The sequence below is a fragment of the Ovis aries genome, chromosome X, assembly GCF_016772045.2.
Source record: "Ovis aries strain OAR_USU_Benz2616 breed Rambouillet chromosome X, ARS-UI_Ramb_v3.0, whole genome shotgun sequence".
NCBI lineage: Eukaryota > Metazoa > Chordata > Mammalia > Artiodactyla > Bovidae > Ovis > Ovis aries.
In genome coordinates this window covers 2596627-2621774 of record NC_056080.1, presented here as the reverse complement: position 1 = coordinate 2621774, position 25148 = coordinate 2596627, and the positions used below count along the sequence as shown (strand labels likewise).

The window sequence follows — 25148 nt, the reverse complement described above, 5'->3', positions numbered from 1 at the left end:
TCCAGCCTCCTCTTGTCCATGGGATTCTCCAGGCAAGAATCCCATGGACAGAGGAGTGGGTTGCCATGGGGTGGGTTGCCATGCCCTCCTCCAGGGGATCTTCCTGACCCAGGAATCGAACCCTCCTCCTGGGGATCTTCTGGACCCAGGGATCAAACCCGCATCTTCTAAGTCTCCTCCACTGGCAGGCGTGTTTCTTACCACTAGCGCCACCTGGGAAACCCCACATACGCACTGCTGCTGCTAAGTCGCTTCAGTCGTGTCCAACTCTGTGCGACCCCAGAGACGGCAGCCCACCAGGCTCCCCCGTCCCTGGGATTCTCCAGGCAAGAACACTGGAGTGGGTTGCCATTTCCTTCTCCAATGCATGAAAGTGAAAAGTGAAAGTGAGGTTGTTCAGTTGTGTCCGACTCCAAGCGACCCCGTGGACTGCAGCCCACCAGGCTCCTCCGTCCATGGGATTTTCCAGGCAAGAGTACTGGAGTGGGGTGCCATTGCCTTCTCCCACATACACACTACTATATGTAAAAGAGATACCAATAAGGACCTGCTTTATAGGACAGGAACTCAGTACTCGATAATACCCTAAGTGGGCAAAGAATCTGAAAAAGATTAGATATATGTTTGTATAAACAAATCACTTTGCTGAGGATCGGAAATGAACCACCCTCCAATAACATTTTTTAAAAAAATCCCCAATGCTCCATGCCTGTCCCCTCCTACTGGGAGCAATGGAGACACTGGAGCTGGAGCTTGGTCATTTAATTTGGGTGCGCACTCCTGAGAGGCATTGACAGGTGTGGTCTTTAGCGCTGAGCCACCAGGGAAGCCTCTGCTTCCTTCTGGTTCACACCAACCCAGGGAATCAGTGTTACCTAGGCAGGGAGATGCCTAAGAGGAGGAAAGAAATGAGACATGCATTATTTCATACAACTCTGTGCCCAGATGAGGGAAAAGAGTGGCAAGCATACGCTCCTGCCACTCAGAGGCATTTGACCTGCCGGGCGGCAGTATTCAAAGTCTGGCTTGGAGACAGGTCTTAACAAGACAGCTCCTAACAAGAGTCTCAGAGTGAATGGTGGAGGAATTTTGCAGAAAGACTGACTCAGTCATCATCCCTTTGTGATTCCCCATCAGGACCGAGTACTAGCAGGATGTTAAACGTGCGAATTTGACAGTGACTCGACCAGGGTTTTAAATTTAGACCATCCTGTTTTTTCTGTTCAGGCATTTTCAGAAAAAAAAAAAAAAAAGAATCCAGCCTCCATCATCGCTTTTGTTTCTTGTATCTTCCTTACAACCTCCCCGCCTCGCTCTGCTAACCATCTTTCTCCTTCCCTAGCCGACTCAAAGGCTGTTGATTGAGAGCCGGTGTTCCCCCAGGCAAGAGGCATCTTCTGGGCTTGTTCTTGGCCCCCAGTTTTGCACAGCATGTTTTAAAGTCACAGGGTACTGCTCTGGGTGGGGGTGAAGCAGCGTGTCTGTTTTTCCATCCATCCGTGTGTTCTCTGCCAGAGGGACCCAGTAGCGCTGGCCTCTCTGAGCCCAGGGCTTCCATGTTTCCATCTGTCTTCCCCAGGGTCTGTGAGCGGGAGGCCTTGCTGAGCATCTTCTGTGGACATTGTGACCTGCTCCCAGCTCCTCCCTGCAGCCCCTCCTGTTAGCCCTGTCGTGCTCTGCTTAGTTACTTTTGAATCGCTTCCCAGGTAGCACGAGTGGTGAAGCATCTGCCTCCGATGCAGGACGACCCAGGTTCGACCCCTGGGTGGGGAAGATCCCCCTGGAGAAGGAATTGACAACTCACTCCAGTATCCTTGCCTGGAGAACCCCATGGACAGAGGAGGCTGGTGGCTACAGTCTGTGGGGTCACAAAGAGTGGACCGAGTGGCTAACTCTAACTGTGATGAAAATGCCGCCGTTGGTGCTCTCCTGCCTTCCGGGCCGCGGGTCCTAGTCCCGTGGAATACTCACAGCTTCCCTGTCTGTAACGTACAGCACGGCACGGTTGATCCGTGCACCCACGGGCACAGAACCCGTATTTTCACTTCCCGGGTCTGCCTTGACGAGTCGCCACTGCTTTGGTGCCTCCGAGCAACCCAACTGGATGATCTTATGGCCCTGCAGGTCCAGTGTCCAGAATGGGCCCGCGAGGGCTGAAATCAGGGTGTTGGCAGAGCCGCGTTCCTTTATGAAGGAGCTTCCCTTGTGGCTCAGAGGTTAAAGTGTCTGCCTCTAATGCGGGAGACCCGGGTTCGATCCCTGGGTCGGGAAGATCCCCTGGAGAAGGAAATGGTAACCCACTCTAGTATTCTTGCCTGGAGAATCCCTTGGACAGAGGAGCCTGGTAGGCTACAGTCCACAGGGTCGCAAAGAGTCGGACACGACTAAGTGACTTCACACTCACTAACACTGAGGGAACGCCTACTTCCTTGCCTCTTCCAGTGGCCAGAGACCAGCTGCATTTCTTGGCTTGGGGCAGCTCTCTGCATCCTCACAGCTCGTGACGTAGCATCCTGAAACCTCTCTCACTGCAGCTCTGACACCAGCGCCCCTGCCTCTCTCTTTCCCGTAGAAAGACCCTCATGATTGTATTTGACGCACTCACAGAGCCTGGAATAAGCTCTCCTTTTGTCATATAAGGTGCCATTTCCCCGGATTGCATTTGGGGACATATGGGGGCTCCACTGGGCTTCCCAGATGGAGCTAGTATTACAGAATCCATCTGCCAGTGCAGGAGACACAGCTTTGATCCCTGGGCCTCCAAGATCCCCGGGAGGAGGAAATGGCAACCCCCTCCAGTATTCTTGCCTGGAGAATCCCATGGGCAGAGGAGCCTGGTGGGCTTCCATCTGTAGGGTTGCAAAGAGTTGGACACGACTGAGTGACTCAACACGGGGGCAACATTATCCTGCCTTCCACCAGTGGTAAAAACTAGAAATGGAATTGGAACCCTGTGACTTCAGAGTCAGTGTTGTGAGTCTTTTTTTTTTTGTCAGTCTTGTTTGCTGCAAGATTTCAGCATCCCTGGTTACAATCATCACTCATATCCACCATGCAATGCTGGCTGTGTGTCATGCATGTAGTCACCGTGCCATATATACCGGGTTGGCTGAAAAGTTTGCGGGAGACCTGGGTTCGATCCCTGAGTTGGGAAGATCCCCTGGAGAAGGAAATGGCCACCCACTCCAGTACTCTTGCCTGGCAAATTCCATGGGTGGAGGAGCCTGGTAGGCTACAGTCCATGGGATCGCAGAGTGGGACACCACTGAGCAACTTCACTGGAAAAGTTTGAGTTTTCTGTGACATCATATGGAGAACTTGAACAAACTTTTTGGCCAACCCTATATACATGTATATATGTATGTGTATATATGTGTGTGTGTGTGTATATACAAAACATATGTTATCATGTGTTACATATTATTCTATATATTATATATAGTATGTTATATTTTATATGTATTATGTATACTAGCCTAAGAATTGGTGATTTTGAACTGTGGTGTTGGAGAAGACTCTTGAGAGTTCCTTGGACTGTAAGGAGATCCACCCAATCCATCCTAAAGGAAATCAGTCCTGAATATTCACTGGAAGGACTGATGTTGAAGCTGAAACTCCAATACTTTGGCCACCTGATGCGAAGAACTGACTCACTGGAAAAGACCCTGATGCTGGGAAAGATTGAAGGAGGGAGGAGAAGGGGGCGACAGAGGATGAGATGGTTGGATGGCATCACCGACTCAGTGGACATGAGTTTGAGTAAGCTCCGGGAGTGGGTGATGGACAGGGAGGGAGGCCTGGCGTGCTGCAGTTCATGGGGTCACAAAGAGTAGGACACGACTGAGTGACTGAACTGAACTGAATGTTAAAATTGTATATGACTTTATATATAATATATTATATAATAATTAAAAGTGTATATAACTATATATGTTATATATGAATATATTAAATATATCATTAATATATTTTAATTATAGATAACTATATACTTCATAATTTATATAAATTATATAATGTTATATATTATACTTATATATGACTTTATATATATTATATAAAACTATTATAATTATATAACTATTTTATAATGCATATATAAATATATATTAAACATAATTTATATATTATATTGTAGATAACTGTATGTTTCCAGTATGCAATTATATATTATATATTGCATATTATTATCATCATATATAACTTTATATATTGTATATATGTTCCATCCCAACAGGCACAATGTAGTTTTTAGTGATTTCCTTTACTTCTGGCTGTGCTGGGTCTTCATGGGTACCCGGGCTTTTCTCTGGCTGTGGAGACTGCGGGCTGTTCTCTCGTGGCCACGCTCAGACTTTTTGTTGCCGTGGCTTCTCCTGTCATGGAGCGTGGGCTCCAAGTCACTCGGACGTCAGCAGCTGCAGCTCCTGGCCTCGGTCATTCTGGCCCCCGAGCTTTAAGCTCAGGGTCAATACTTGTGGCTCACAGCCTTAGTTGCTCTGAGGCATGTGGGATCTTCCCAGATCAGCGATGGAACCCGTGTCTCCTGCTTTGGGGGGCAGGTTCTTTCCCACTCAAGCCCCCAGGGAAGCCGCAGATACCATGAGATTGTCGTCCCATCCCTGTCGTCAAAGCACTTAGTTCTTCCAGACTGGCCGCCCCAGGTCGAGTGTTGAGGAAGGTACTGCTGGCGAGTGTTGGGAAGACAGATCTCCACGATGCATCTCCTTCTGTGTTCCAGGGGGAAAAGCCAACAACTGGGAAGGAGGCATCCGGGTTCCCGGCATCTTCCGGTGGCCAGGAGTGATCCGGGCTGGCTTGGAGATTGATGAGCCCACCAGCAACATGGACATCTTTCCCACGGTGGCCAAACTCGCGGGATCTCCTCTGCCGCAAGACAGGTACCGTGACTCTCAGCTCCCTGGGATGCTCTCACTCAGGTTGCGCAGGCAAGAGAGCTCTGGTTCACCTGCTCTGTGGCAGGCTGCCCGCCACTGGACTGGTTATCCCTCCACGCCAAGTTATGGAACTTACCAGTGGGTCAAGGGGCTTCCCTGGCGGCTCAGCTGGTAAAGAATCCTCCTGCAATGCAGGAGACTCCGGTTCGATTCCTGGGTCAGGAAGATCCCCTGGAGAAGGGGAGAGGCTCCCCACTCCAGGCTTCTTGGGCTGCCCTAGTGGGTCTGGTGGATCCAGCAATGTAAGCACGGCCCTGTCCTTCCCCTGATCCCAGGGGAGAACAAAGTCCGAGGCCTGACGGGGATGGATGCTCCGTTTCTTGGTTTTGCGTTGTGTTCTTTCATTCAAAATTTATTTCCCTCTCGTGTTGGATCTGCATTTTTTTTTAATCGGAGAATGATTGCTTTATGATGTTGTGTTGGTTTCTGCTGTCCCACAGTGTGGATTGACTATAAGGGTACATATACCCCCTCCCTCTTCAGCTTCCCTTCCACCCGCATCCCGCCCCTCTAGGTCATCACAGAGCCCCGCGCTGAGCTCCCTGTGCCATAGAGCAGCTTCCCACTCGCTGTCTATTTTATACACGGTTGTGTGTATATGTCAGCAGGGCTCTCTCGATTCATCCCATCATCTCCTCCCCCTTCTGTGTCCAAAGTCTGTTTTCTCCATCTTCGTCTGTATCCCTTCCCTGCAAATGGGTTCATCTCTACCATGTTTCTGGATTCCGTATATGCATCACTATCTGACAATATTAAGTCAGCTGATGGTATTCGTATCAGCTGACTTAATTTCTTCTAGTCTCTGGGTCCATCCGCATCTCTAGGAAAGATCCAATTTTGTTCTTTTTCATGGCAGAGTAATATTCCATCGTATGCATATCCCACTTCTTTATCCATTCACCTGCTGACGGACAGCTGGGTTGCTTCCATGTCCTGGCTGTTGTAACTAACGCTGCAGTGATCACGGGAGTACGTGTGTCTTTTATGATTGCAGTGGGCTTCCCTGGTGGCTCAGCTGGTAAAGAATCCACCTGCAACGTGGGAGACCTGGGTTCAATCCCTGAGTTAGGAAGATTGCCCTGGAGAAGGGAACGGCTACCCATTCCGGTATTCTGGCCTGGAGAATTCCACGGACTGTATGGTATATGCCCAGGAATGGGACTGCAGTCTTTAGCTGAGCCTCCCTCTTCTGGCATTTGATGGATTTTCTCTCCCTCTGTCTGTCTCTGTCTCATCGGCTTGCAGCAGGGCAGCTGGACAGAGTAACCCCTCTCTTCTCATCACACACGCCTCCTCCCAACCCCACCCAGCAGCTCTTTGCTGCAGGAGCACGGAGAAAGACAGCTGGCTCCTCCATCAGGCCTGTTTCCCCAGCATGTCTTCATCTAGCAGGTTCTAAATGAAACATCTTTCTCTTCATTTAAATACAACTTCTGATGGCATTGCAACAGTTTCTCCCTAGGTGTTATGACCCATCTGAAGAGTTCTGAGTGAGGCGTGCTGAATAATTGTTTTCCTTAGTCAGGTGGCAGGCGATGGGGACACAGGCGCCACAAATCTGGTTTAAATTCAGCTGCCGCGGGAACCCAGCAGACTGGAACACAGGGACGAGAACAACAGCTCGGCCAGAGCTGAGTCCAGGCGGAGATTTGCTCAGCTTCTTTGTGTGCAAGCTTGGTTCACTCTGACCTTTTTTTTTTCCCAAATTTCTACACTGGGTATACCTTCTGCCCAAAGTGTGCCCACACCACACACACACACACACACACACACACACACACACACACACACACACACACACACACACAAATGAGAAAGGTGAGATTACAGAGTGTAGCCCTTCTTACGTGTTATGACCCATCTGCAGAGTTCTAAGGGAGATATGCCGATTAATGGTTTTCATGGAGTTCTGGTCTCAAGACCCTCACAGATACTTCACCGATCGAGGAACCCAAAGGTGCTCTGTTTCTGTGGGTGGGATCTATCTGTGTTTGCCATATTAGTAATCAGATCTTCAAATCAGAGTCTTTAAACGCAAGAGTGCCCAAGCAAGCATTGAGTCGGCTGGCAGAGTGATAATGGAGCCACTGGGGAGAGACCGGCGCCATGAACTCATGAAAGACCAGTGTTGCAAGAGATCACAGAATGTTTTCAATCACCATGGAGATCGTTTCAGCTCGTAGACCTCCTGATAGATATCAGGGAATCCCTGCGGGTCTCTGGACCACACCTGGAGAGCAGCTGGTGCTCCAGAGAAGAACAAAGATCCTGGAGCCGTATTGCATACAGGGCTTCGCATCTTGGCTGTTTTAACAGCTGCCAAAGCCCCGAACTTCCTGGGCCTTGGTTTTTTCTCCTGCAGATGGGTTCAGCCTTGCACGCCCTCGAATGGGTTGCTGTGAAGATGGAAAGCGTCAGAGGCTGGCAAGTGCAGAGTGGAGAGGCGTGAATACTTGTCCCTTGTGCTTCGTCCACCACAGGGAAAAAGAGTTATTGCAACTTCTGCATTTAATCTCCACTGGGGGTTAGAGGGTCATCACTTTGAAGGCTGAAGCGGGGCTTCGAAGATCTTACCCTCCAGTCACACTAGTCTTCCTTTCCTCCAATGATGGAAAACTCGGCAGTGGGGACTCATAAAAAGTCTCTTCTACTTTTTTTTAAGAGATTTTATTTTATCTACTTCCCCACTCTATGCCGCGTGAGGGATTTTTAGTTCCCCAACCAGGGATCGAACCCATGGCCCCCTGCATTGGAAGCATGGAGTCTTAACCACTGGGCCACCAAGAAAGTCCCAAACGTTTTTCTCTTGTAGACCATCAGAAGTCTCCCCGCCTCTTTTATCTGCTCTTTAGCCCTGGTTCTTTCCCTTGGTATAAATGCAGGATAGTATTGGGAACAGTGCACACAGACTGTTCAGATTGCTGTGGTTGTTCAGCCGCTCTGTCCTGTCCGACTCTTTGAGACCACATGGACTGCAGCACGCCAGGCTTCCCTGCCCATCACCAACTCCCAGAGTTTACTCAAACTCATGTCCATTGAGTCGGTGATGCCACCCAACCATCTCATCCTCTGCCTTCCCCTTCTCCTCCTTCCTTCAATCTCTCCCAGCATCAGGGTCTTTTCCAGTGAGTCAGCTCTTCCCATCAGGTGGCCAAAGGATTGGAGTTTCAGCTTCAGCATCAGTCCTTCCAGTGAATATTGAGGACTGATTTCCTTTAGGATGGACTGGTTGGATCTCCTTGCAGTCCAAGGGACTCTCGAGTCTTCTCCAGCACCACAGTTTAAAAGCATCCATTCTTGGCTCATGATATCATATCATCACTGCTCTTTTCTCTCATAGTGTTCTTTTTGGCCACATCGGGTTGTAGTTGGGGCCCTCAGGATCTCCGCTGCGTCTTGTGGAATCTTCCGGTGCAGTGCGCAGACTCTCTGATTGTGACCTGCAGATTCTAATTGTGGCACGCAGGCTTGTTTGCTCGAAGGCATATGGGATCTTAGTTTTCCAACCGGGGATCGAACCCATGTCCCCTGCATTGCAAGGTGGATTCTTAACCATTGGACCACCAGGGACGTTCCACGGGCTCTCAGAGCATCTTTAAATGGTTTGCTCTCAGAGCATCTTTCCATCTCACTGGGAAGAGGCCAGGGAAGGCAGAAGTTCAGAGGCAAAGAGGGAGATTCTTGAAGGGAAATCTCACTGCCGGCACCTCTTCCCACCCCAACCTGAGGGTGATGCAAGTCAGCCTGGTCTTCTCGCATGTGCCCATTGATGGAGGAAGCCAGTGCCCACCCCTGTTAATCAGACCCAAGTCTTCTCTGTGTGAGCAGGTGTCTTCAGTAGAGCCCTTTCTGAATATTGAAGGTTCTTCCTATGGACCATCGCTGATGGTCTTTCTCAACCCAATGATACTGTGTCTGTGGAGGTCCCTCTTAAGATGTCACTGTCATCCTAGAGGCCGTAAAGAAAAGAAAACAGAAATCAGCTTCCATGTCACTCATGGGACTGAAATGAGTTCTCAGCGTTCTATTTAGATAACGTTAGCAACCAGGTCCAGAAAACATCCTCCTGTGTCTGCCCTGGTGACTTTGATCATCTAAAGGGATGGTTTTCACCTGGGGTGACCGTTCCTCCCAGGGGCCATTTAGCAATATCTGGAGACATTTTTGATTGTCGAGACTCACGATGCTGCTGGCATCTCGTGGGTGGAGGCCAGAGACGCCCCTCAACAGCCCACAGTTTGGGGGATGACCCCGGGAGACAGTCCCCCCTCCCATGAGAAGGAGTGATCCAGCCCAATAGGTCAGTAGTGCTGAGGTTGAGAATTCTGCTCAGAAGCTCATTATTGCCCTTTCATGGAAAATGTTGTTATAAGGAAAACCTTATTATAACTTTTCAATAATGACAGCTGGATAATATTCTGCTATTTATCCATGTGTGTGTACTCAGTTGCTCAGTCCTGTAGCCCACCAGGCTCCTCTGTTCTTGGGAGTCTCCAGGCAAGAATACTGGAGTGGGTTGCCATTTCCTCCTCCAGGGGATCTTCCTGACTCAGGGCTCGACGGGCATTGGCAGGTGGATTCTTTCCCACTGAACCACCTGGGAAGTTCCTACACTATTGATGCCATGTATAAAATAGATAATTAATGGGGTCCTACTGTATACTGCAGGGATCTCTACTCGATCCTCTTTGCTGACCCAAGTGGCAAGGAAATCCAAAAAAGAGGGGATGTACATACAGCTAGGCTTCCCTAGTGGCTCAGTTGGTAAAGAATCTGCCTGAAATTCAGGAGACCCGGGTCCGGAAGATCCCTTGGAGAAAGAAATGGCAACCCACTGCAGTCTTCTTGCCTGGAGAATCCCATGGACAGAGGAGCCTGGCGGGCTACAGTCCATGGGGCTGTAAAGAGTCAGACACGACTGAGCGACAAAGTTTCACTTTTTCATACACGTAGCCAATTCACTTTGTTGTCGAGTAGAAGCTAACACAATGCTGTAAAACAACTATATTCCAATAAAAATTTCAAAAAAAGAAAACACACATAGGCCACAGAAATATACTACCTGAACATAGTAAAGCAATAAAGTGAAAGCCTTTCTGTTCGCCTCATCTTTGCAAGCAGGCAGAATATTAGCGTCGTGAGCGTATGCTCTTTCATTGCGGTAATGCAGAGTTCAGCATGCCATAGGTGGCTGCCCCTTTGGAAAACACCTCAATTCTAGCCACAGATCATAGTGCTAGGAGGCAAGGACAGGTTCACAGTTCTCCAGAGTCACTCTGTAGTCGTGAAATATTCAGGTCCCCTCTTCCCTACAGTGCAGGAGACCCAAGTTCACTCCCTGGGTCGGGAAGATCCACTGAAGCAGGAAATGACAACTCGCTCCAGTGTTCTTGCCTGGAGAATCGCACGGACAGAGGAGCCTGGCGGGCTAAAGTCCATGGGGTTGCAAAGCGTTGAACACGACCGAGCGACTAACACAGACGCCCACATATTCCGTAATTGGAATTCTGTTTCTTCTTTTTTTTTTTTTTCAAGTTTGGGAAAGAAATCCAAATGTTTGACGTCACTTATGTGTCATGAAGGCAGGGAGAGGGACAGTTCTCCCAGTGAGTTTGGCTGATGTTGGGGAGTTCCGTGAAGGCTTGGTGGTTAAGATTCCTGGTTTTCACTGCCATGACCCAGGTTGAGTCCCTGATAAGACAACTGAGATCCTGCCAGCTGTGAGGTATGGCCACCAGCAACAGCAAAACAAGATTAAAAAAAAAATTTTTTTTTTGCTGATATGTAGCTGGGCGACCACACAAGACGTCTTCCATAGAGCCCTGCCAATGAAACAGTTCAGTGAGCTGTACCTAGCTCAGCTCTGTTTTGCAGAATGAGAGTTGAAGCTCTTCATGCGCATGGAACTCCTTGTGAATGAGCTTGCTTTCTGTTCATATACGTCAGAGTGTTGGATGTTTATGAGCAGAGATGTTGCTTTCATGATGCAAGTGACTTTCTGGGCACTTGGGATTTGCTTTAGTTCGTCAAAGATCTATGTGCTTTCTCCTACAAATGTTTCCTTTCCTATTCTACACTGAAAAAAAAATCACTTTGTTTGCAATATGCCAACAGGTAACTCAAAGTGTGCTCCCAAGTTAACCTCTTTGTCAGTCCCCCCAAAGCTTCCCCTTCTGTTACGATGGTCAAATGCTTCTCAGGGTGAACCAGGCAAAGGCAGGTCATGGGAATATCCCCAGGTAGATGATTCCCTGGTTTCAGGGCAGAGAGAGAGATGGAGCATTCATGGAGAATGATGTCACTGTCTCTGAAAAGTTACATGCCCTTTTCAGTTACAGGAAAGTCACCCGGGCTTCCTGGTGGCTCTGTAGTGAAGACTCCATCTGCCAACCTAGGTGTCCGTAGGCAGATGAAAACGGTTAAGGAAGTTTTGGTACGTATACACAATGGAATGTTACTGAGCTATGAAAAAGGGTGCATTTGAGTCCCTTCTGATGAGGTGGATGAACCTGGAGCCTGTGACACAGAGTGAAGTGAGTCAGAAAAAGAAAGACAAATACCGTCGATTAACGTACAGTATGGACTCCAGATAGGCGGTACCAACGATCCTGTGTACAGAGCAACAGAAGAGACACAGATGTAAAGAACAGACTTCTGGACTCTGTGGGAGAGGGGGAGGGTGGGATGATCTGAGACACTAGCATTGAGACGTGTGTGTTACTATATGTGAGACAGGTCATCAGTGCAAACTCATGCTTGAAGCAGGGCACTCAACGCTGGTGCCCTGGGACAGCCTGCAGGAATATGGTGGGGAGGTAGGTGCGAGGGGTCGTTCAGGATGGGGGTGACGCCTGTGTGCCTGTGGATGTATGCCGAAAACCATCACAATATTGTAAGGTGGCAATATTGTACATTACAAGATTGCAAAGTAAATATCCTCCAGTTAAAACAAATACATTAAAACAAAGAAAAGAAAAGAATGTGTCTGCAAATGCAGGGGACGTGGGTTCAGTCTCTGGTTTGGGAAGATCCTGTGTGCCACAGAGCGACTCAGCCTGAGCACGACCACTGTGAAAAGCGTCCATGCCCAGACACTGTGCTCCACCATGATGAGAAGCCCCCGTACCGCAGCTAGAGAGGAGCCCCCCAACCCGTGCAGCAAGGAAGACCCGGCCCAGCCCCCCAAAATTAATTAATTTAATGTTAAAGAAAGAGACAGTCCCCCCCAAGCTACTGAATTGGACCTGAAATTTGGCCGCGACACTCCTTGATATTGAACTGTTAATATCCTCGTGGTTGTCAGGGGTCAGGACCCAGGGGGAAAACCATCGCGCTTTCCAAGTTAGTGAAAGTGAAGTCGCTCAGTCGTGTCCGAATCTTTGCCACCCCAAGGACTCTAGCCCACCATGCTCCTCTGTCCATGGGATTTTCCAGGCAAGAGTACTGGAGTGGGGTGCCATTTCCTTCTCCAGGGGATCTTCCTGACCCAGGGATCGAACCCGGGTCTCCTGCATTGTAGGCAGATGCTTTACTGTCTGAGCCACCCGGGGCACAATCTCAAATGAGCACGTTCTTCACAGAAGTGAGCAGACGCCAGGAAGGAACACATCCAAGTTTGTAGCCGCGGCTGTCCTGCAAACGTGCTATGAAAGCTTGAGTTCGTTGACAGAGAAGTCCAGTCAGACAATTCCCATAGATAACTATGGACGGGCATTCGTGACATTGTACAGGAGGCAGGGATCAAGATCATCCCCCAGAAAAAGAAATGTTAAAAGGGCAAAGTGGTTGTCTGATGGGGCCTTACAAATAACTGAGAAAAGAAGAGAAACTAAAGGCAAAGGAGAAAAGGAAAGATATAAGCATCTGAATGCAGAGTTCCACAGGATAGCAAGGAGAGATAAGAAAGCCTTCCTCGGTTATCAGTGAAAAAAAATAGAGGAAAACAATAGAATGGGAAAGACTAGAGATCTCTTCAAGAAAATTAGAGATACCAAGGGAACATTTCATGCAAAGACGGGCTCGATAAAGGACAGAAATGGTATGGACCTAACAGAAGCAGACGATATTAAGAAGAGGTGGTAACAACACAGAAGGACTGTACAAAAAAGATCTTCACGACCCAGATAATCACGATGGTGGGATCACTCACCTAGAACCAGTTATTCTGGAATGCAAAGTCAAGTGGGCCTTAGGAAGCATCACTATGAACAAGGCTAGTGGAGATGATGGAATTCCAGTTGAGTTATTTCAAATCCTGAAAGATGATGCTGTGAAAGTGCTGCATTCAATATACAAGCAAATTTGGAAAACTCAGCAGTGGCCATAGGACTGGAAAAGGTCAGTTTTCCTTCCAATGCCAAAGAAAGACAATGCTAAAGAATGCTCAAACTACTGCACAGTTGCACTCATCTCACATGCTAGTAAAGTAATGCTCAAAATTCTCCAAGCAAGGCTTCAATAGTACGTGAACCATGAACTTCCAAATGTTCAAGCTGAATTTAGAAAAGGCAGAGGAACCAGAGATTGCCAACATCCACTGGATCACCAGAAAAGCAAGAGAGTTCCAGAAAAACATCTATTTCTGCTTTATTGACTACACCAAAGCCTTACGCCAATTGATGCTTTTGAACTGTGGTATTGGAGAAGATTCTTAGACTGCAAGGAGATCCAACCAGTCCATCCTAAAGGAAATCAATCCTGAATATTTATTGGAAGGACTGATGCTGAAGCTGAGACTCCAATACTTTGGCCACTTTATGCGAAGAACTGACTCATTTTAAAAGACCCCTGATGCTGGGAAAGATTGAAGGCGGTAGGAGAAGGGGATGACAGAGGATGAGATGGTTGGATGGCATCACCGACTCAATGGACATGAGTGTGAGCAAGCTCTGGGAGTTGGTGATGGACAGGGGGGCCTGGCATGCTGCAGTCCATGGGGTCGCAAAGAGTCAGATGACTGAGTGACTGAACTGAACTGAATTGAGTGGCAATGCTCTGTGTGATTTTGAGAGTGTACGGGCCACTCTGCCAGAAAATGTGATGTTGTAGGAACATTTCCATTCCAGCCATCCCAACTATTTTGATAGCTCAGACACTGTTTAAAAGTTTAGCTCAGTAGAATCACTTTCCATTTTTCATGGCAGAAATGAGCCTTTTTTTGACAAGCCATATTTCTGCAGCACTGTTCAACGGTGGTTTCCATCACTGCATGATTTATTACCTGCTTCCAGGAAAGAGCACGTTAGATGCAGGATATAAAAAAAAATTAAAAATGAGACCTCTCTCTGCATTGCAAGGAGAAAGAAGGTTGCAAAACAGACGTTGCTTCTCTCCTTAAAAAAAAAAAAAAAAAAAGACTTAAATCTTTTGCTTGGAAGTAAGAAAGGAAGTTTCTGAGACTTGGAAATTTGTTTTTATTATTAAGTCCCCCTTTGTAGGATCAAGGCCCAGTTTAGTCATGAGATACTGATCTTAAGAAAATGGTTATAATTCCTGAGTTCTTAAGTGCTGAGTTTTGTGGGCATATGACGAAACACAGCTTCCAGAAACAGAGGTAGAGTAATGCCATTTGCAGCAACACGGGTGGGCCTAGAGATTCTCATACTGAGTGGGCTAAGTCAGACAGAGAAGGAGAAATCTCGTACGGCATGCCTTCTATGTGGAATGGAGAAAGAAATAGAGAAAGAAACGACACAATGAATTTCCTTAACAAAACAGAAACAGATTCACAGACGTAGCTTATGGTTGCCCAGGGGAAGGGATAGTCAGGGAGTTTGGGATGGACATGGACACACTGCTGTATTTAACAAGGAGAACCAACCAGGACCTGCTGGACAGCACAGGGAACTCGGCTCAATCCTCTGTAATAACCTTATGGTCACTAGGGGGGAAGGATGGGAAAGGGATAGTCAGGGAGTCTGGGGTGGACATGGACACACTGCTGTGTTTAACATGGAGAACCAGCAAGGACCTGCTGCCCAGCACAGGGAACTCTGCTCAATGCTCTGTAATAACCTTATGGTCACCAGGGGTAAGGATGGGGGAAGGGATAGTCAGGGAGTTTGGGATGGACTTGGACACACTGCTGTATTTAGCATGGAGAACCAGCAAGGACCTGCTGGACAGCACGGGGACCTCTGCTCAGTGTCACGTGGCCGCCTGGATGGGAGGGGAGTTTGGGGGAGAAGGGGTGCATGTGTATGTGTGGCACTGAGTGCCTTCAGGGTTCACGTGCAGACTGTCACAGCATTGTTCACTGACTACACTGCAGTATAAAAAGAAAAGATGTTTTGTAAGAGAATAAAATAAAAAGGCAAGGTAGAGATTGATTTGGGGAAAAGGAGATCCACTGCCAGTCTTGAACCTTCATGGAAAGGCCTTACCTCCATGTGGACAAAAAGGTGATGGAGGGAGCTGGGGTCCATCTCAACCTCAGAATTTTTCATGCTCCAGCTCTCCTCTCTGCTCCTTTCTCATCCCTTGCTTCCTTTCCACCTCTTTAGGATCTCATAGGCTAAAGGACGGGCTTCCACAATGGCTCAGCTGGTAAAGAATCCGCTTGCAATGCAGGAGACCTGGGTTCAATCCCTGGGTTGGGAAGATCCCCTGGAGAAGGGAACGGCTACCCACTCCAGTGTTCTGGCCTGGAGAATCCCATGGATACAGTCCATCCCTGGAGAAGGGAACGGCTACCCACTCCAGTGTTCTGGCCTGGAGAATCCCATGGATACAGTCCATGGGGTCGCGAAGAGTCAGGCACAGCCGAGCCAATGTCTCTTTCAGTCACAATACTTGCCATTTCAGCATAGAAATGGTATTCAGAGCACGCGCTTCTTTTGGATAGAATTGTCTGTCTACCCTGTTCCTCTCATGGCAAATAGCAAGCATGCTTTGAAAGCGAGCCAATTCTGTCTTTTGTTCTTATTTTTAACTTAGCGGTAATGGAGTATTTTCAGTCCTGTGGACTTCGGCGGAGCGCGTGGTGGATCATGCAGGATGGGTGCCAGAGAAGCACTCAGGAGCAAGGCTATAATTACTTTATGAGGGTTTTAATGACACCAAAAGGCCCCACCAAAAAACAAAGACAGGAAGAAAAAGCCTGAGGGACATCGGGCCTCTCAAGAGTGCTCACCCAAATTATGTGAGCAAGTAAGGACGACCCTCTAAGCAAGGCAGCTAGAGAGACACAGATGTAAAGAACAGACTTTTGGACTCAGTGGGAGAAGGCCAGGGTGGGATGATTTGAGAGCACAGCATTGAAACATAAGTTAAACTTAAGTCGCTTAGTCATGTCCGACTCTTTGCGACCCCGTGGACTGTAGCCCACCAGGCTCTTCCGTCTATGGGATTCTCCAGGCAAGAATATTGGAGTGGGTTGCCGTTTCCTCCTCCAGGCGATCTTCAGACCCAGGGATCGAACCCGAGTCTCCCATATCTCCTCCATTTCAGGCGGATTCTTTACCTCTGAGTCACTGGTATTATCTAGTATAGATTATTATTATTACAGATTATTACAGGGTATTGAGTAGAGTTCCCAGTGCTATACTGTAGGTCCTTATTATTATCTGTTCAATATATGGCTTCCCTGCTAGCTCAGTTGGTTAAGAATCTACCTGCAATGCAGGAGACCCCGGTTCGATTCCTGGGTGGGGAAGATCCGCTGGAGAAGGGAAAGGCTACTCACTCCAGGATTCTTGGGCTTCCCTGGTGGCTCAGATGGTAAAGAATCTACCCGCAATGCGGGAGACCTGGGTTCGATCCCTGGGTCAGGAAGAGCCCCTGGAGAAGGGAAAGGCTACCCACTCCAGTATTCTGGCCTGGGGAATCCCATGGACTGTATAGTCGCAAACAGTCAGAGGCAACTGAGCGCCTTTCACTTTCTTTCACGTTTGTATATGGCAGTGTGTATCTGTCAATACTAGTCTTCCAGGGTATCCTCCCCCGCTTCCCCTCTTTGGGAGCTATAGGTTTGTTTTCTACATCTGTGCCTCTATTTCTGCTTTCTAGATAAGTTCATTTATGATTTTTTTTTTTTTAGATTCCATATATAAGCATTATCATTGTGACGTTTGTCTGGGGAGTGTTTTTAATCAGAGAAAGAAAACCCTCAAATTCAACAATCTCACTCTTCCCAGGTGTCTTTCTGCCCCAGGTCTCAGGGGCAGTGGCCTCATAGCGTCAATGCCTTCAATTTCTCTAGTGGGTGTTAATGTATGTTTCACTCAAAAGAAAAGTTTAGACTTTTTTTTTTTCCTTTACTTAACCTCCCTCCAAAAGGGACTTCCCATGTGGCTCAGTGGTAAAGAATCTGCCTGCCAGTGCAAGAGACACAGGTTTGAGACCTGGGTTGGGAAGATCCCCTGGAGTAGGAAGTGGCAACCCACTCTGGATTGTTGCCTGGGAGATCCCATGGACAGAAGAGCCTGATGGGCTGCAGTCCATGGGGTCGCAAAGAGTCGGACATGACCTAGCAACTAAATGACAAACCTCCAAACAGTCTTATTTTGCTCATCACCCATTGTATTACAGTTATCCCTTGCCATCTGGAAACTTCCGCCTTTTGGCATAATCATTGAACAGATGTGTTTACCTTTGAGAGCATAAACGTGTGCCATGTATGTGTGTGGTATGTAAATGTGTCTTAAGCATATTCCCATCCTCGGGGTATTTAATATCATCATCATCATTATTTGCAAATCACTGCATTGGGACTTAGAACTTCATTTTCATTGAAGTCTATCCAATCTAAGTTGCCCCATGCTATATGATATCTTTTTCTTAAAGGCAGATTGTCAAAAATTCTTGTTTCCAACAGATCTGGAGTTTGTGAATAAGCTGCAGTAAGCAGAAAAGGGGGTGCAGAACCAGCGGAGGGTCATCCCACCCCCTTGTTCCCCTCCTGTGTCCTCAAGTCGGTTCTCTAGGCCTGCACCTCTGTTTCCACTTTGCAAATGGGTTCATCAGCACCATCCTTCTCGATTCCATACATGTGCCTTCATAGACAGTATTTGTTTTCCTCTTTGTGACTTACTTCACTGTGCATGACAGACGCTAGGTCCCTCCACATCTCTGGAAATGAGGCAGCTTTGTTCTTTTTCATGGCTGAGCAGTATTCCGTGGTATACATGGAACCTATCTTCTGTATCAGTTCGTCTGTTGATGGACATCTGGGTTGCTTGCTATTGTAAATAGGGCTGTGCTGAACACTGAGGTTCCTGTGTCTTTTTGAATTAGGGTTTTTATTTTGGGGTATATGCTTATGAGTGGGTCCACCCCCACAGACGTGTGACACTGGTGACATCGAGCGAATCACTCCGTGTCTCTGTATCACGATTCCAGGATGGCGCCGGTCCCAACTCACAGTGTCGCTTTGAGGATGAAATGAGTTCACACCTGAGCACAGCTGACTTGCCTCCCTACATGGCACACAGTGCCCAGCGGTGGTCAGTTAGCGTTCCTTGCTGAATGACCATCTTGTAGCGCCATCATGCCTTCGTGTACTGGACAGCTCAGATAAGCCAGGGTGCAGCCCCATCACGCCTTCCTGTACTGAAGGACAGCTCAGATAAGCCAGGGTGCCTGAGCCCCCTGGTGGGCGTGGCCACCTGACGCCCCGCCTACTTCTCCCCCCAGAGTCATCGACGGCCGGGACCTGATGCCCTTGCTGCAGGGGCGGGCCCAGCGATCAGAGCACGAGTTTCTCTTCCACTACTGCAACTTCTACCTGAACGCCGTGCGCTGGCATCCACCCAACAGTGAGTAGACGCGTCTCTCCTCCGTGTATCTCTCCCTGCCTCGCTTCCAGGGCTGCGTGTCATCGGGGAGGGGCCGGGGAAGAGAATAGAACCGCAAGCGGCCATTGCTCTCGCGAGATGCCCCCCGCTCCCCGCGCTCCTGCAAAGAAGCCGGGTGTGATTTCTCCTTCCTCCTGGTCCTACGTTCTTCTCTTGAGCCTGCTGGTTACCCCGGTTGTCTCGGCAGACCGGGGCAGTCGCCTAGCTCTATGCCAGTGCTTGCTGGCTCCTTCCTCCTGGGGGGGCAGAGGACGTGCCAGGTGGTCGGCAGGGTTCTGAAGCTGCTTCCTTCCTGCTCCGCCAGCCACCCAGCTGCATCTCCTGGTCCCACCTTCCGTCTGAGTGTCTGCCGAAGAGCCCCTCTGCTCTGGCACGGCTGGTCTCTGCTGGCGGTTCCCTCTGCTTGGAACAACTTTCTTTTCCTTCCTGGTTAATGCTTACCCACCTCCCACGATGCCCCTCCAATGCGATCTCCCCTGCCTGCGGTCTTGTAGCTTTGCACTGGTGCTGAGTGGCTTTCAGATGTCTACCTGACCTTGTCCCCTGAGCCTCAAAGGCGGCGGCTCGTGACCCGCCGATCTGTCGATCTGTTTGGTCACATTCTCTGTGTGTGTCTGCTAGCCGTGGATGTTTAAGACAACGCTCAGACGCGTTGATGCCAGCGTGGTTCCCAGACCCAGTGTGTTTTACGTCTGTGTCAGTGACAAGATGTACTCGATGCTTTGGGTCTGCTGACAGCAGATACAAAGGTGCATTTCCTTTTATTAATTTTTTTTTTATGCAGGTATGTGTCTTTTGTTGCACTGGGTCTCTGTGGCTTTGCGGAGGCTCTCTCTAGTTTTGGCGAGCAGGGGCACCTCTCTGCTCACAGTTCGCGGGCTTCTGATTGCAGTGGGTTCTCTTGTTGCAGAGCACCAGCTGTAGGGCACTCAGGCTTCAGTGGTTGTGGCCCGTGGGCTCAATAATTGTGGCTCCTTGGCTCTCAAGCACAGGTTCAGTAGTCGAGGCACACAGGTTCAGTTGTTCCACGGCAAGTGGGATCTTCCCGGACCAGGAATCAAACCTGTGTCTCCTGCATGGCTAGGCGGATTCTTAACTACTGAACCACCAGACGTCCCAACGGGTGCATTTCTAATGAGCCTAAAGGACCAAGGGGAATCAAGTGATGATCATACGTGTAGCAATAGTCCCGCATCTGGTTTTCGTACATGTAAATGTCAGATTACAGTACAAGGAGGTCCAACCTGTCCATCCTAAAGGAAATCGGTCCTGAAGATTCATTGGAAGGACTGATGCTGAAGCTGAAGCTCCAGTACTTTGGCCACCTGATGCAAAGAACTGACTCTTTAGAAAAGACCCTGATGCTGGGAAAGATTGAAGGCGGGAGGAGAAGGGGATGACAGAGGATGAGATGGTTGGATGACATCACCAACTCAATGGACATGAGTTTGAGCAAGCTCCTGGAGTTGGTGATGGACAGGGAGGGCTGGCGTGCTGCAGTCCATGGGGTCACAAAGAGTCGGACACGACTGAGCGGCTGAACCAACACCATCGCATCACTGAGATGCCTAGGCGTCTGTGGGAGTGCAGCACGTATTATACCCCTATTGTATATCTTAGAGATCGACGCTGATGTTAGACTCTTGGGTGCCTCTTGAGAGAGGGAATGAAGCTCTCCTTTTCTATAGCATGTTTTGGGTTCTGCTCCCAGATGGGAGATTCTCCCAGAGCATCTGGTCACCATGCCACCAGCTGATGGCTCATTCTTAAATTCAGGGGATTCTCATACTAGATTTCAGTGCAGTCCTGACCCCATCCTCATCACCCAGCCGAGTTACCCAAGACATCGTTTAAAGAGCAGCTGCTCCATTATTTTTCAAGTGAAAGATTGTGATCCTTGGTTTGTCCACAGAAATCAGGTTTACCCTGGTTTATACTTTAAATCTGGAAGACTTCCCTGAGATAACTTCTGGAAGATTTTCCATTTTAAATCTGAATGACTTCCTTCTGATAACTTCTGGAAGATGAATGTACCAAAACTGCATGCTCACAATTCTAGGCTGGGAAGGACCCTATTAACCTATCTCATCCACGTGCCCATCACTCCTAATGTCCATAGGCATGCTGTCTCTTTTTTAGGTGAACTGGCAGTATTTTTGGAGGAGCAAAAACGGCAACCCACTCCAGTACTCTTGCCTGGGAAATCCCACGGACAGAGGAGCCTGGCGGTCTGCAGTCCATGGGGTCGCAAAGAGTCGGACGTGACTTGGTGACTAAACAGCTGGCAGCATTTAAATCTGAATAAGTTCAGTGCAGTTCGGTCGCTCAGTCGTGTCCAACTCTTTGCAACCCCATGGACTGCAGCACTCCAGGCCTCCCTGTCCATCACCAACTCCCGGAGTTTACTCAGACTCATGTCCATTGAGTCGGTGATGCCATCCAACCATCTCTTTTAAATCTGAGCCATCTCATAAAGGAGAGATATGGTCCTCCCCATCTTTTTTTATTTTTAGCTTTTTATTTTATATTGAAGTACACTTGATGAACAGTGTGACCTTGGTTTCCGGTGCACAGCGCCGTGATTCAGTGATACACACACATGCATCTCTTCCTTTTCACATGCCCTTCCCATGTAGCTTGCTGCATAATACTGGGCGGAGTTGTCTGTGCTATACAGTAGGTCCTTGTCTGTTATGCATCTTAAACGTAGCAGTGTGTCCACGTTCCTGCTTCCTTTTATACTGAGCCTGAAAGAACCAAGTTTCCAGGGCTCTTGGCTGTTTAAAGACGTCCTGTACCTTGCCGAATTGCATTTAAGTAAAGCCAGCCGCCTCCACTTACAGGGCCCGGAAGGAACATATTGGATCAGGGGCTGGGGAAACACAGTTATGTGGAGGAATAAACAGGAAGGGGCAGAAAATAGGGGTAAGTGAGAAAAACCAGACCCAGATGCTGCGAGGCAGCAGGCCCAGGGATCAAATTTGCTGCTGAGACAGACACAAGGACATCTCCTCTTAAGCAGCTCATACTGTCTTCTGCCTAGAGCGAGCGACAGAGGAGGGAAAAATGACAGTCTTTCAATGCTGGAATCGTCCATCTCGTCAACGGGTGTGAGGAAACTATGGGTTTCTTTTCTTTAATCTTGTCCCCTTTGGAGATCGTGCCCTGAACCTCAGGCACGGTGGTGGCCGCGGTGGCTGTCCCTCGGGGCTCCCTGCAGCTGTTTGCTCAGTGTCTGTGACTGCCCACTTGTTCCACACGTATTTATTGAGCATCTGCTGCGTGGCACCTGCTGGCCTGGACACCTGTCGGTGGGCAAAATGTACTGAGTTCTCTGCCTGGGAGTTGCTTGCCTCTTAGGTCACGGGGGAGCTGCAGGCTAGGCAAACAGCTGGGAATGCAGACTTGTTTCAGGAACTAGCCCTTGCCCATGAGGATTACCAGTACTGTATGAGTCCTAGTTGGAAGAGGCGGCCCTGTGTTTAGATTACTAGTACTACATGAGTGGATTATTAGTAGTGCGGACTACTGTTACTAGTTGGAAGAGATGGCTTAGATCATCTCGTAATCGAAAGTGGAGTCTGGCTGCTTGACGCTCAAAAGCCACTGAAGAGGGCAGGGTGGTGGGAAGGAAGAGTTTGCTTTATTTGGGATGCTCTCAGCCAGGGGCAGGGGCGGGGGACATCTGTCCAAAGGCTGACTCCCTGACAGTCGGAATGTAAAAGCTTTTATAGACCAAGGGAGGGGGATTCCTTGCAGAAACAGCACAGTCAGCCCTGAATGTCATTTTGAAACTGATCATCAGTGGTCTGATTAGGATCATCTTGATTCTTTTAGGTACAGTTCATCTTTCAGCCCCACTAGCATCAGTGGTGGAGAAGGCAGTGGCAGCCCGCTCCAGTACTCTTGCCTGGACAATCCCACGGACAGAGGAGCCTGGTGGGCTGCAGTCCACGGGGTCGCTAAGAGTCGGACACGACTGAGCGACTTCACTTTCACTTTTCACTTTCGTGCATTGGAGAAGGACGCGGCAGCCCACTCCAGCGTTCTTGCCTGGAGAATCCCAGGGACAGGGGAGCCTGGTGGGCTGCCGTCTATGGGGTCACACAGAGTCGGACACGACTGAAGGGACTTAGCAGTAGCAGCAACAGCAATAGCATCAGTGGTGCTAGCAGGAAAGAACCCAGCTGCCGACGCAGGACGCATAAGAGGCGTGGGTTCGCTCCCTAGATGGGGAAGATCCCCTGGAGGAGGGCATGGCAATCCACTCCAGGATTCTTGCCTGGAGAATGCCATGGACAGAGAAGTTTGGAGGGCTGCAGTCCATGGGGTCGCCAAGGGTCAGACAGGACTGAGATGACTTAGCACAGTAGAGCACAGTCTCTTCACTCCCAGGGTTGATTGGTTTCCATCTCTTTGAGGCCAGTTCTAGGATTAGGGCAGGTTAGATCACGGTTACTGTCTGGTTGTCATGAAGTTAACGTCTTCCCCCTAGTGGGGGTTTCACTATCTTTATTTTTATTTTTATTTTTTTTTACTTTACAGTACTGTATTGGTTTTGCCATACATTGACATGAATCCACCACGGGTATCTTTAAAGCAGCTCATGAGACCTGGCTCAGAATGTTATCTATATAGCCTTTGGTGCTAAGTTACTGCAGTCGTGTCCAACTCTTTGTGACCCCATGGGCTGTAGCCCACCAGGCTCCCCCGTCCCTGGGATTCCCCAGGCAAGAACCCTGGAGTGGGTTGTCATTTCCTTCTCCAATGCATGAAAGTGAAAAGTGAACGTGAAGTCTCTCGGTCATGTCTGACTCTTTGAAACCCCATGGACTGTAGCCCCCCAAGCTCCTCTGTCCATGAGATTCTCCAAGAAAGAATCCTAGAGTGGGTTGCCATTCCCTTCTCCATAAAGCCTTTGAGCTTTCCTTGAATTTGCTTGAACTCTGACTAAACTTATTCTTTGGCTCAAGGCTTTTCACAGACCAAAGGCAGGCTGAGGACCTCTGTTTTTGCTTCCGGATCTGTATCGGCAAGAGACCGTGGGTTACCATAGAACCTAAACCAGTCCTAGTTGGGGGACATCACTTGGATCATCTCACATCTATGTTGGTAGGAGACTGTGGACAATTCACAGGCGTTGAACTAGTACGGTTTAGAAGAGATGGGCTTGGATCACCTGAGATCTCTGCTCATAGGAGATTGTGGTCACCACCACCTGGGGGACGCTTTCTGTAATTCTTAGAGGCAAGAGTATTGCCACCTTGAGCTCCAAAGTATCTTGAGCTCCAAATACTTTGTTAGAAAAGAAGAGAGACATTTAGGCTCAAGGTTTGTAGATGCAGGGCCAGGGCAGCAGTGAGCCGGAGCCAGCCCCTGGCGGCTGAGGAATCCCACCAGCTTGTGCGGAACACGCTCCTGCCTGGAAGTCAGCCTTGTGGGGAGCGTCTCCACCACGGCAGCTGGCGGACACAGCGGATGTCGACCGTGTTCCTTGCCCAGAGAAGCTAGAGCTTTCCAGCAGGACACTGGTACCCCTCTACTAGATTGGAGTGGCAGTGTTGGGGAGATCCAACTCGTGTTTGTCTTGATGAGGTTGGATGCCTACATTTCCCTGGTGGCTCTGGCAGTGAAGAATCCACCTATAAAGCGGGAGACCCAGGTTCCATTCCTGGGTTGGGAAGACCCCCCTGGAGAAGGAAATGGCAGCCCACTCCAGTGTTCTTGCCTAGAGAATCCCATGGACAGAGGAGCCTGGTGGGCTACATTCAGTCCATGGGTTGCAAAGAATCGGACAAGACTGAGCAACTAATGCTTTTGCTACCTATTACAATTGCAGACTTCTTAAATACTCATTTTTTTCCAAAACGTTACCGCCAGAATGCTGTTTCTACTCTTTTAAAACATGAATCCCTTTCAGCTTTTATATACAATATATTCTCCATAATAATTGAATATTAGGGCCAGAATGCTGTTTCTCCTCTTAAAATATGAACCCCTTTTGGCTTTTGTATACAATGTCTTTTCTATAATAATTGAACAGTTCTGTACTTTTAATGATTCTGTAGCTTGGTTGTCTCAGCACATTGAGGGGATGAGAAGTCTTCATTTATTTTTTTCCCTAACAGTGAGCACTGGTTTTAAAAATGATGATGTATCTTGGCTTCCTTGGTGGCTCAGACGGTAAAGACTCCGCCTGCAATGCGGGAGACCCAGGTTCAATCCCTGGGTCAGGAAGATCCTGCTGGAGAAGGAAATAGCAACCTACTTCAGTGTTCTTGCCTGGAAAATCCTACGGTCAGAGGAACCCAGTGGGCTAAAGTCCACGGGGTCACAAAGAGGGACAGGACTGAGCTACTGACGCTTTCATTACCTTACAATTCCAGACTTGTTAAAA

General features: G+C 48.7%; 1 protein-coding gene across 4 annotated transcripts in view; it reads left to right on the top strand.

Annotated features, from left to right (window-relative positions):
- Positions 1 to 25148, top strand: part of LOC101118590 (steroid sulfatase) — a 225823-nt gene that overhangs the window by 122192 nt on the left and 78483 nt on the right. For all 4 annotated transcript variants that reach the window (XM_060407555.1, XM_060407552.1, XM_060407553.1 and 1 more), the window contains exons 9-10: positions 4742 to 4901; positions 18591 to 18712. In XM_060407555.1, the coding sequence (XP_060263538.1) occupies positions 4742 to 4901; positions 18591 to 18712 (282 nt within the window). The remainder of the gene's footprint in view (positions 1 to 4741; positions 4902 to 18590; positions 18713 to 25148) is intronic.